This window comes from Cajanus cajan, chromosome 1 (assembly GCF_000230855.2).
Source record: "Cajanus cajan strain Asha chromosome 1, NIPB_CcT2T_4, whole genome shotgun sequence".
NCBI classification, from domain to species: Eukaryota; Viridiplantae; Streptophyta; class Magnoliopsida; order Fabales; family Fabaceae; genus Cajanus; species Cajanus cajan.
The window spans coordinates 9,182,749-9,194,955 of NC_138517.1; the positions used below are offsets into that span (position 1 = coordinate 9,182,749).

General features: G+C 39.3%; 3 protein-coding genes across 3 annotated transcripts; 1 reads left to right on the forward strand and 2 right to left on the reverse strand.

Annotated features, from left to right (window-relative positions):
- Positions 1 to 1,133: 1,133 nt before the first annotated feature.
- LOC145957804 (uncharacterized) lies at positions 1,134 to 4,841 on the reverse strand. The gene is made up of 2 exons (XM_083074222.1): positions 4,436 to 4,841; positions 1,134 to 3,641 (listed from the first exon to the last, which is right to left on the reverse strand). Exon 2 carries the CDS (start codon positions 2,376 to 2,378, stop codon positions 1,134 to 1,136), a length of 1,245 nt encoding a protein of 414 aa, XP_082930348.1. The 5' UTR covers positions 2,379 to 3,641; positions 4,436 to 4,841.
- Positions 4,842 to 7,620: 2,779 nt separating this feature from the next.
- LOC109792446 (UDP-glycosyltransferase 708D1) lies at positions 7,621 to 9,374 on the forward strand. Its single transcript, XM_020351859.3, has one exon. It carries the CDS (start codon positions 7,713 to 7,715, stop codon positions 9,150 to 9,152), a length of 1,440 nt encoding a protein of 479 aa, XP_020207448.2. The 5' UTR covers positions 7,621 to 7,712; the 3' UTR covers positions 9,153 to 9,374.
- Positions 9,375 to 10,195: 821 nt separating this feature from the next.
- Positions 10,196 to 11,944, reverse strand: LOC109792448 (UDP-glycosyltransferase 708D1). The gene has a single exon (XM_020351862.3). It carries the CDS (start codon positions 11,818 to 11,820, stop codon positions 10,393 to 10,395), a length of 1,428 nt encoding a protein of 475 aa, XP_020207451.2. The 5' UTR covers positions 11,821 to 11,944; the 3' UTR covers positions 10,196 to 10,392.
- Positions 11,945 to 12,207: the final 263 nt, after the last annotated feature.

Genomic DNA, 12,207 nt, shown 5'->3' on the forward strand with positions numbered 1-12,207 from the left:
ACAGCTCAACCTTATGGCCTATAACAGCTCAGCCTTATGGCCTACAACAGCTCAGCCTTACTGCCTACAACAGCTTAGCCTTACGGCCTACAACAGTTTATATCAGCATACAGCACAACACAGCTTATAGCAATAACAGCTCACAACACAACACAGCTCAGCAATATACATCTAATACAGCTCAACATCATAATTCAGCATTATCAACTAGTTAGCACAACATATTCATCAATTACAGCTCAATTCAGCATAAAACAACATTTATCAGCATTTTACAACATCTAACAGCATGTAGTTAAACATCACCTCCGCGCCCGGCGCACTCCTGGTCGCGCCCGATGCGGCACAACTAGAGAGCACCAAAGGCCAGCGTGCCCGGCGCAAGAGCGCTCGCGCCTGGAGTGACCCAACCAGAGATCCCAAGGCTCACACGCGCCTGACACAATACCAATTGCGCCCAGCGCAAACCTAGGCAAAGACTCTGAGGAGTCTCACTCGCCCAGTGTGCCCAAACCCGCGCCCGGTGCGGGGAAGGTAGAGACCTCCCCAAGGTCTTGCGCCCAGCACAATTCAAATTGCGCCCAGCTCCCCCATGGTAGAGACTCCCAAGAAGTCCACACGCCCAACGCGACAACGGTCGCGCCTGGCGCAGCACCAAAAACCCAAAAACCTGTTACTCACTGATATTGCGCCCGACGCGGTCCAAGTCATGTCCAACGTGGGCCACCCAGAGGCTCACATCCTCAAGCTCGCCCGACGCACACACCTTTGCACCCGACTTGGGAAAGAGAGTTGGGAAAACGGATGCTCCCCTCAGTTAGTCCATTAAGTCATCTATCTGGGGAAGTGGATATTTGTTCTTAATGGTCAACTTGTTCAACTGCCAAAAATCAACACACAGTCGACTACCTACATCTTTCTTCTTCACCAACAAATAGGAGCACCCCACAACGATACACTCGGCCGCACCAACTGCTTCTCCAATAGGTCCTCCAACTGACCTTTCAGTTCAACCAACTCAGCAGGAGCCATCCTATAGGGAGCCACCGACATTAGCCCTGCACCTAGAACCAAGTCAATGCTAAACTTCATCTCCCTAATAGAGGCAACCCAGGCACCTCATCAGGGAACACCTAAGCAAAATCCCTCACCACATCAATCTCCGTAATGACCCTTTCGGTCTCCACACTGATAGCAACAAGCAGAAGACAGCACTCTGCTCCATCTCTCAACAATGATTCAGCTTTTCCAGCTGAAATCAACAGCTCATCCTCTACCTGAGGAAAGATTAACCGCCTATTGGCACAATCTATAAGGATGCGATTGGCAAACAACCAATCCATCCCTAAGATTATGTCAATGTCCACCAAAGGCAAACAAATCAAGTTCACCTTATACCTCTTCCCATTCACAACAATAGGATAGTCAGCACACAACTTAGAAGCAACTATCGAAGCAGAAGCGAGCGTCGACACTAGTAGTCTCAACCCCAAATCACACACCGGCACACCCAGCATAGCATCACAAGCATAAGAAATAAAAGAGTGAGAAGCCCCAGAGTCAAACAAAAACATCACATCCTTACCAGCAGCTTTACCCTTCCCCTTCACAAGGTTAGAAGAAGTAGAAGCCTCAGCCCCACTCAAAGTAAACACTCTCCTAATAGTAGTGGGTCTGCCACCCCTCTGAGCTTCGCCTCTCTGAGTATCACTCCTTTGAGCACCCCTCTCCGATTGGTTTCTGGTGGGACAGTTGAACGACTCAAGGCTCATTTGTTGACACCTGAAACACCAGCTCTCCGTGTGTGGATAGTCCCTGATAAAATGGGGCCCAACATACCTGTAGCATCTAAGGGCAGCACCTCCACCCTGTCTCCCTTCTTTAGCAGCATCAGCAGGTTGCCTAATGACAGGACCCCCTTGCTGTGGTTGGGGCCTATCATATGGCTTCCTCTGATTTCCTCCTTTCTTGGACCCAGCTGGTCCTTCAGCAGTCTTCATCACACGGTTGCCACCTTCCAATTGCTCAACAACCTTCGACTTCTCCACTAAGGCCGGAAACTTAGTGATGGCCATAGGCACCACCACTCTCTTCAGCTCATATTTCAGACCCTCAACAAACTTCCTGCATTTCCAGACCTCAGATATAGCTTGCGAATAGAAATGATCCAGGTGCTCAAATCTCATCGCATACTCAGATACTGTCATCCCACCCTGGTGCAACCGCATAAACTCAGCCTCCTTGGTGTGCCTCACGCTCTCCGGGAAGTACTTCTCCAAGAACACTCTCCTAAAGCACTCCCAGTCAACAACCACTCCTCTAGCGGTCAGCATATGGTGAGTACCCCTCCACCAATGCTCAGCCTCTCCTACCAGCATGTAGACAACATATGCCAGCCTCCTCTCTTGAGAACATTCCAAAACAGCAAAGATCTTCTCTAGTTCACAGATCTAGTGGTCAGCTACCTCTGGATCTGCATCTCCCTTGAACTGTGGAGGATGGAATTTCCGGAACTCAGCAAGATCTCAGCTCTCCTGTGACCCCACAGGCCTTGCTGCACCAGCCGCAGCTCTATCAGCGTCCATCCAAGAAAAATAGGCATTTTGCTGCTGCATAGCCATAGCCATCATCTCCATGGCAAGGGCTATCTGCTCATTAGTTCTAGTCATTGTCTACAAAAGTAACAACATCTTCAGTATACAATAACTAAACCAAACAACAATCAACAGCACAACAAACAATAAGAAATTAGCACAGTACAAAGTTCAGCACAACAAAAACCTAAAGGAACCACCCCCAAAGAGTGTCCACTAGACTCGAACTGCTCTGATACCACTAAAGTGTAACGACCCGACTAGTCACTACACACTGCACATCCACACAGCACCACTCAGAAAAGAGCAAGTATATATATATATACAACTAGAATATATACACAAGGTGGGGCTAAAACAAAATAAATAAAATACATCCATCACTACCCCACTAGGTAGCTAAAACAACAAAACATCAAAAGAATTAGCTCTATCTGTCAGCTACAGACCTGCCACAAGTCACCAACCTAACCCTGCTCTGCTCCCATACAACGTATGATCATCACAGTCCAAAACACTTGGAAACAATAAAGGGTAAACTAGTGAAAAGAATCATCATACATATATATGGAAATACATGTATGGTAAATAACTATAGCTATCAGCACATCATCAGCATACGGCTCATCAACTATACAGCGTAAATGGAAATAAACACACAATGTGTCGTCACGCATATCTGTAACGCCTAATTCTAATACCCAAATTATACAATTTTATAATATTTTCGCAATTATATCATTAACAATATCTATATATTTATTTAATAGAAATAAAAGTAAAGAAAAGAATATCTTGTGAATTTAATACATAACATATCGTTCTAAAATATTTAGAATAACGTATTATTTTACACATTATTCCTTTTCTTACTCTTTTAATACAATATATATATTCATAACGGAAAGAAAATTACAATTAAAATAATATGATTGACAAGTAAAGTTATAACAGATCCATCAAATAGCCTCCGTATTCCAATTTCCTTCCATGTAGGACAGCAGTAACAATAACAGCAAAATGATCTGGAATCTCAAGTTGATCCATCTATTTATAATATATTTAATTAAAAAAAACAAAGAAAAGAAAGGAGTAAGAACAATATCCAATTAATACAATAATTCGAACGAATAAACATAATTATTTATAAATAAAATTTTAACATATATATATATATATAAATATATATTTATACAGATTAAATATTAGATTTTCTTGATACAATAAAATTTGAATTATACTTGTAGTGACTAGTCGGGATAAATGAGCATCATTATAACACCAACCAAAAGATATTCCACCTCCATTTCTTACTCATTTAAATCCCCAAGGTTAAACCTCCAGCTACAAATAATTCAAACTTTATCGTCTATGGCCATAGAGTATTAATTATCTTTAAAATGAGTAAAAGACATTTTAACAAATTATATTAATCATAAAAAAATTACTCAAAATAGATTTAAGAATAATCATAGAATAAGTAATAGTAATTAAAGGTTAAACAAATAGATGAGGTTAGAATCACCCCACTAAATAATAGAAATAACATAAATAAATAAACATGGTAATCAAAAGTTAAATAGTTAGATGAAGTTAGGAACACCTCACTGAATAAATAAATAAATAAAGTAATTAAAAGTTAAGGAGTTAGATGAGGTTAGTAACACCTCACTGAATAAATATAACAATAATGAGGTTAGGGTCACCCCACTAAATAAATATAAGCAAATAGATGAGGTTAGAGATACCCCACTAAATAAATATAATCAAGTAAATGACATAAATAAATATACATAATAGTATATAAAATTTTAAAAAGATAAGGTTCTCCTCCCCCTTACCTAGATAAGTAGGAGTTGAAACTAGTGCAATATCTCTCTAAAAACTTGGGCAGAATCTCTTCCTCTTTCTCCTTAAACAAGGCACTAGAGCAGAACCTCCTTTTCTTTCTCCTTCTCTCTCTCTTACTTTCTCTCTCTATTTCTCCAGAATTTCCTTCTTTCTAGAATTCTGAATTTTCAAAACCTTAGGCCCCTATTTATAGAAATTTTGAAGTTACTATGCACTATGCACTATTCATTAAAATAATATTATAAGTTACAATGCACTATTCATTATTATAATATTATAAATTACTATTCGTTAAAAAATAATATAATAATTTGAAACAAACGTAAGTGCTTACGTTCTTGTTTTTGGAAATTACTATTCATTAAAATAATAATATATTTACTATTCATAAATACGTAAATACGTATATGTGAATAGTAAAATACGTATATAAAAATATGATAAACTTTCTAATAATCTCAATAAATATTTAAAATCAAAATAACCTGTTTTATTTAATAAAATTTGGGATATTACAATATCAGCTCGGAGATCTCCTACAACAGCTAAGCCTTACGACCTACAAGAGCTTAGCCTTACCGCCTACAAGAGCTCAGCCTTACGACCTACAACAGCTCAGCCTTACGACCTACAATAGCTCAGCCTTACGGCCTACAACAGTTTATATCAGCATACAACACAACACAAATTACAGCAATAACAGCTCACAGCACAACACAGCTCAACAATATACATCTAATACAGCTCAACATCATAATTCAGCATTATCAACTAGTTAGCACAGCATATTCATCAATTGTAGCTTAGTTCAGCATAAAACAACATTTATCAGCATTTTACAACATCTAACAGCATGTAGTTAAACATCACCTCCGCGCCCGGCGTACTCCTGGTCGCGCCAGGCGTGGCATAACTAGAGAGCACCAGGGGCCAGCGCGTCCGGCGCAAGAGTGCTCGCGCCCGACGTGTCCCAGCCAGAGAGCCCAAGGCTTACACGCGCCTGGCGCAATACCAATTGCGCCCAGCGCAAACCCAGGCAGAGACTCTGAGGAGTTTCACGCGCCCAGCGTGCCCAGACCTGCGCCCGGCACGGGAAAGGCAGAGACCTCCCCAAGGTCTCGCGCCCAGCGCAATTCAAATTGCGCCCAGCGCCCCCATGGCAGAGACTCCCAAGAAGTCCCCACGCCCAGCGCGACAATGGTCGCACCCGGTGCAGTACCAGAAACCCAAAAACTTGTTACTCACTGATATCGCGCCTGGCGCGGTCCAAGTCACGCCCGGCATGGGCCACCTAAAGGCTCACATCCTCAAGCTCGCCCGGTGCATACACCTTTGCGCCCGACGGGTTTGCCTAAATGGAGCCCTTTGATGGTCACGCGCCCGGCGCGAAGAACGACGCTCAGCGTGGTATCCAGCAACAACTCACCAAGTTCGAAAATCTTGCCCAAAACCTGCAAAACTTCACATTTCCAGCACATGCAAACCAGCCAAAAGCTCACATTTTCATCCAAGATTTCAAAAATATAATATTTCCACACATGCAACCATCAAACAAGAAAAACCCGAATTTTCCTCCAAAACCCCGAAAACCCCAAAACTCCATTTTCAGCAATCTCAACCAAGGACCATCAAACCTCAACCAACAAACGAGTTTCTAGAACTCATTTACAGCCAAAATCAGCAAGACCTAGCTTCCCTTACCTCGGTGCGAGAATTCGAGCTTCGGGAAGAAGAAACGGAGAAGAAGAAGCTCGATCGGAGGAGAAAATGAACGAAGAGATGAGACAAGGAAGAAGAACTTCAGCCAGCTCCGAATGCCACTAGCCAACACCTAAGTTACGACAACCACCACAAGGAAGAAAATGGGCAAGTGAGGAGAAGTGAGGGTTTGAGTGGGAAAGAGAGTTGGGGAAGAAAGAAAAACGAAAATGGGGTCTCATAGTACCAAGTCTAATTATTAATATATATATATATATATATATATATATATATATATATATATTACTTAAAACATATGAAATTAATATAATTTTAAAAATTTTATTTTGATTAATATCTTATTTTTTAAAAAATAATTATATAAAAAAATTTAATTGTGACTATATATATGATTCAAATAAAAAAACTAATAGCAGATAAATATATAGTACAAATTTTAAAAAGAAAAAAAAATTACTACAATGATAATATATAAATATTTTAAAATAATATAAAAGCGTAAGCTATAAAAAAATAATATAAAATAATATTATAAAGAACATAATAAAAAATAAAAAGACACAACATTTATACTTTTACATGTAAATGTACCAAAAATAGTTATTAATATATATTTATATATTTATTCTATTTATTTCAACTAAAATTTAAGAAACTAAAATAATTTTAATGATTTTTCCTTAATTAACATTTGAAAAATAAAAAATAAATAATGATGTAAAAAATTTCTGCTTCAAAACAAAATATTATTTGGATTCAAAAAGGAATTTGGATCCACTTCAACAAATTTCTCTCTCTAGCCTCTCTCCTGCAATATTAATAGCCATTAGATATATCTAATGGCTTAAATTTAATCTTATAATTAATGTAACTTTTTAAATGATTAAATTTGAACTATTAGATATATCTAATGACTATTAATATTGCAAGAGAGAGGCTGGAGAGAGAAATTTGCTAGAGAGGATCCAAATTCTTCAAAAAGAGGGAAAACATTTGAATAGAAAAAATAAAATGGAAAGATTAAATTAAAGGAATTATTAAAAAAAAATATAAGAACTTAATTATAATATTAATAAATAAATGAATATTAACCAAATACAGGTGTTTATTTATTATATAATAGAGAAGGCACGAGAATTAACAACGGGTACTTTCAAAGAACCAAAATTTTGGGACAGGTAAATGAGGATTTGTGGACAAAAATCTCCACCAGCCAGTCATGTTGTGATATACAGTTCTTGACATGTTTTCTACCTTATTAAACCCTAGTAAAGTACCCAACTACCCACCAAATAAAATCACACTCTTTTCCCCCTTTAATTAACAACACCAACAATTCGCATTCTTCTCTCTCTCTGTTTTTTTTTTTTTTTTTTTTTTTTTTTTTTTTTTTTTTTTTTTTTTCCTTTTAACAGCAATCCAACCACATTTTTTATAGTGAACAATATCTCCATTCTATTTGTTTATATTACAAGGTGACAATTCAACCTGATTCATTTAACAACATCGGCAACTATTCACACTCTTTGGAGGAACCAAACCGAACCAATGTCTGCTTCTGAATCCGTTGTTCATGTGGCTTTCCTCCCAAGTGCTGGCATGGGACACCTTAACCCATGTCTGAGGATAGCAACACTGTTCCTCCGCCATGGCTGCAAAGTCACTCTCATCACTCCCAAACCCACTGTTTCCATCGCAGAGTCTAACCTCATCTCTCGCTTCTGTTCCTCTTTCCCTCACCAAGTAACCCAAATTGACTTAAACCTCATCACTCTGGATCCAGCCACGGTTAACACCGACGACCCTTTTTTCATTCAGTTCGACACCATTCGTCGTTCCGTACACCTTCTATCTCCGATCTTTTCTTCACTCTCCACACCTCTCACTGCTTTCATCTACGATGTTACCTTCATCTCCCCTCTTCTTCCAATCACCGACAAACTCTCATGCCCCTCTTACATCTACTTCACTTCAGCATCTAGAATGCTCTCTTTCTTCGCACACTATCACGTCCTCGCTGCTTCCAATACGGACCCTCACCCTCACCCTTCTTCGTTCATAGGTGATGAGGTGAAAATCCCGGGGTTGGCATTGCCAATACCGAGATCCTCGGTTCCCGGTTTGCTTCTTCAGCCTTGTAAGAACTTCTTTCAGAGTCTCTTCATGGAGGACAGCTGCAAACTCGTGAAGCTTGATGGGGTTTTCATCAACTCGTTTGAGGAGTTTGAAGGAGAGGCACTAGCGGCACTCAATGGAGGGAAAGTGGTTAAAGGGTTGCCTCCAGTGTACGGTGTTGGTCCGTTAATGGCGTGTGAGTTTGAGAATGAGGAACAAGGTCAAAGGGGTTGCATGGGTTCGATATTGGAGTGGCTTGATGGAAAAAGTGAAGGGTCGGTGGTGTATGTTAGTTTGGGGAGCAGAACTGAGACGAGGAGGGAGCAGATAAAAGACATGGCTTTGGGGTTGATAGAAAGTGGGTATAGCTTTTTGTGGGTGGTCAAGTTGAAGAGGGTTGATAGAGAAGAGGAGGAGGGTTTGGAGGATGTGTTGGGGAGTGAGTTGATGAATAAGGTGAAGGAAAAGGGTGTGGTTGTGAAGGAGTTTGTGGATCAGATGGGGATTCTGGGTCACCCTTCAGTGGGGGGGTTTGTGAATCATGGAGGGTGGAACTCAATAATTGAGAGTGTGTGGCAAGGGGTGCCTATTATGACATGGCCTCACCATGGTGATCAGAAGATAACATCAGAGGCAGTGAGAATGAGTGGTGTGGGGATTTGGCCTCAGGAGTGGGGCTGGGGGACACAAGAGGTGGTCAAAGCCAAAGAGATTGCTAACAGAATCAAAGAATTGATGGGGAATGAATCTTTTAGGGTCAAAGTTGCAGAAATGAAGGAGGCTGCTAGGAGGGCTGCTGGTGTCGGTGGGAGTTGTGAGGCTATTGTTCAGAGACAAATTGAGGAGTGGAAGAAAAATGCTCAATCTACCTAGGCATTTAGAGTATTTAGCTACTGACAAAGGCTACTTAGTTAATTTGTTGTTCTGTTGTTTGTGGTTAGATTTTCAATTGGTAGAGTTTTGTTGGGTGTTATTATTTCGTTACAATAAGTTTAGTGAGCAGGGTTTGGAAATCGAGGTTATTATTCAGAGATAAATTGAGAACAATGTTCAATCTACCTATAATTATCAACCCTTTCATTCTATTATTTTTCATTTTCGTGCTAAATTATCAACATGAGAGTCTAGCATATGAGGATGCCCTGCACTCAGAGAGAAAGAATTTTAAATCTTAAAACTTTATAAATTTTTTGTTAAATAGTTGGTAAATGATAATTTTTTTAGTTAATTAGGCAATAGAGATTGGGGGAAGGCATCATATATTCTAGTTCTCGGGGCTTCATGTAAACTTCACAGTTGGACTGCTATTTGTTAAACAATCTGAACTTAAGTATTCGTAAACTATGATAAAAAAATGTTAGGTATTTGACAAAATGAATCTCAAATTCTTAATATATAACCAATTCTTAATATAACATGACTTTGGTGCACATGACATGGTTACACAGAAGAAATAAGGAATCTTCAAAGTTACTCAAGTGTGTGCAATGGTTGGAGTTATCGATGCAGTGGTGTTGGAATATAGCGGGTTAATAGAAAAATTTTCAAAAATATTGTTAAATTTGCTTCCTTATTTTTTTATAGATTTCTCACGTTGAGTTCCATTTTAGTTGTTATGGACTAGATAATAAATAGACAAGTTATTTCTATTTTCTCATTAGTTTTCGTATATTTAGGATTTAGACAATGGCGCTTGATTCTCAAATCCCAATTATATAACAACAACTTGCGACTAAATGTGGGTCTTAAAATAAGTGATTAAATTTAAAAAAAAAAAAAAACAAGTAGATCAGAATCTTCTTGAAAAAAAAAAAGTAAAAAACTACTTTTATATATATATATATATATATATATGAAGTAATTTAAGATAACACATAAAAAACACAACTACCATTCAAGACGAGTTGGTCAGCTAGTAAGTGGAAATGGTTGATGGAAGAATATATATTTCTCTTTAAATCATAAAACATGCTCAGATCTTGGAAAATTTCCAAACCCAACCCACAACTTTTTCTGCAACAATAAAACATATTAAACTCCCAACAGGAAATACAACCAAAATAACAAACTAATTATCCTTTGTCAGTATCTAAATACTGTTGAGTGCGAATGCTTAATTAGATTTAACATTCCTCTTCCACTCCTCAATTAGTCTCTGCATAATAGCCTCACAACTCCCACCAACACCAGCACCCTTCCTAGCAGCTTCCTTCATTTCTGCAACTTTGACCCTCAAAGATTCATTCCCCATCAACTCTTTGATTTTGTTAGCAATCTCTTTCCCATTCACAATCTCTTGTGTCCCCCAACCCCACTCATGAGGCCAAATCCCCACACCACTCATTCTCACTGCCTCTGATGTTATCTTCTGATCACCATGCTGAGGCCATGTCATAATAGGCACCCCTTGCCACACAGTCTCTATTATTGAGTTCCACCCTCCATGATTCACAAACCCCCCCACTGAAGGGTGACCCAGAATCCCCATCTGATCCACAAACTCCTTCACAACCACACCCTTTTCCTTCACCTTTTTCATCAACTCACTCCCCAACACATCCTCCAAACTCTCCTCCTCTTCTCTATCAACCATCTTCAACTTCACAACCCACAAAAAACTATACCCACTTTCTATCAACCCCAAAGCCATGTCTTTTATCTGCTCCCTCCTCGTCTCAGTCCTGCTCCCCAAACTAACGTACACCACAGACCCTTCACTTTTTCCATCAAGCCACTTCATTATCCAACTCATGCAACCCCTCTCCACATTCTCAAACTCACACGCCATCAAGGGACCAACGCCGTACACTGGAGGCAACTCTTTAACCACTTTCCCTTCGTTAACTGCCGCTAGTGCCTCTCCTTCGAACTCCTCAAACGAGTTGATGAAAACCCCGTCAAGCTTCGCGAGTTTGCCACTGTCCTCCATGAACATGCTCTCGAAGAGAGAGTTAGGTTGAAGGAGCGGAGGAGGGAGCGAGGATCTTGGTATCGGTGATGCTATGCCAGGGATTTTAACCACATCACGAATGAATGAAGAAGGGTGTGGTTGTGAAGTTGGATCTGAAGCAGCAAGAACAGAAAGGTGTGCGAAGAAAGAGAGCATTCTAGATGCTGAGGTGAAGTAGATGTAACGTGGACAAGAGAGTTTCTCAGTGATTGGAAGTAAGGGAGAGATTAATAAAACATCATAGATGAAAGCAGTGAGAGGTGTTGAAAGGGAAGATAGGATTGGAGCTACAAGATGAACCGAACGACGAATGGTTTCGTACTGAAGCCAAAAAGGGTCCTTAGTGTTAACCGTGGTTGGATCCACAGTGGTGAGGTTTAAGTCAAATTGGGTTACTTGGTGAGGGAAAGAGGAACAGAAACGAGAGATGAGGTTAGATTCGGCGAGAGAGAGTGTGGGTTTGGGAGTGATGAGAGTGACTTTGCAACCATAGCGTAGGAACAATGTTGCTAATCTGAGACATGGATTAAGGTGTCCCATGCCAGCACTCGGGAGGAAAGCCACATGAACAATGGGTTCAGAAGGAGCCATTGGTTTGGTTTGGTTTGGTGTGTTGGATCCTCAGAACAGAAGAGTGTGAATCGTTGCTGTTAAACAAGAATTAGACTTTTGGTGGGAGATTTTATACAGAAATATATCCTCATTTAATTGCTCCAAATTTTGGGTTCTTTCAACAGCACCTGTTTTTAATTCTGACAACGAAATTACATCTAGAAGTGAATATTACTAGTGCTATATTTTTAGAGCAATATTAGTATATTACTAGTGTTTCTTTTTTAATGGATATTTCACAAACAATAATAATTAAAGATAATGGTTTTATAAATATGTAACTAAATTTAAAATAGTTTATAATATATAATTTTAATTAATAATTACACAAGATTGGAATTTACTAAATAAATTATTATGTATATA

Excerpts from the sequence above, each read along its gene's own strand:
- LOC145957804 (XM_083074222.1), bottom strand. The coding sequence starts at position 2,378 with ATGCTGGTAGGAGAGGCTGAGCATTGGTGGAGGGGTACTCACCATATG.
- LOC109792448 (XM_020351862.3), bottom strand. The coding sequence starts at position 11,820 with ATGGCTCCTTCTGAACCCATTGTTCATGTGGCTTTCCTCCCGAGTGCT.
- LOC109792446 (XM_020351859.3), top strand. The coding sequence starts at position 7,713 with ATGTCTGCTTCTGAATCCGTTGTTCATGTGGCTTTCCTCCCAAGTGCT.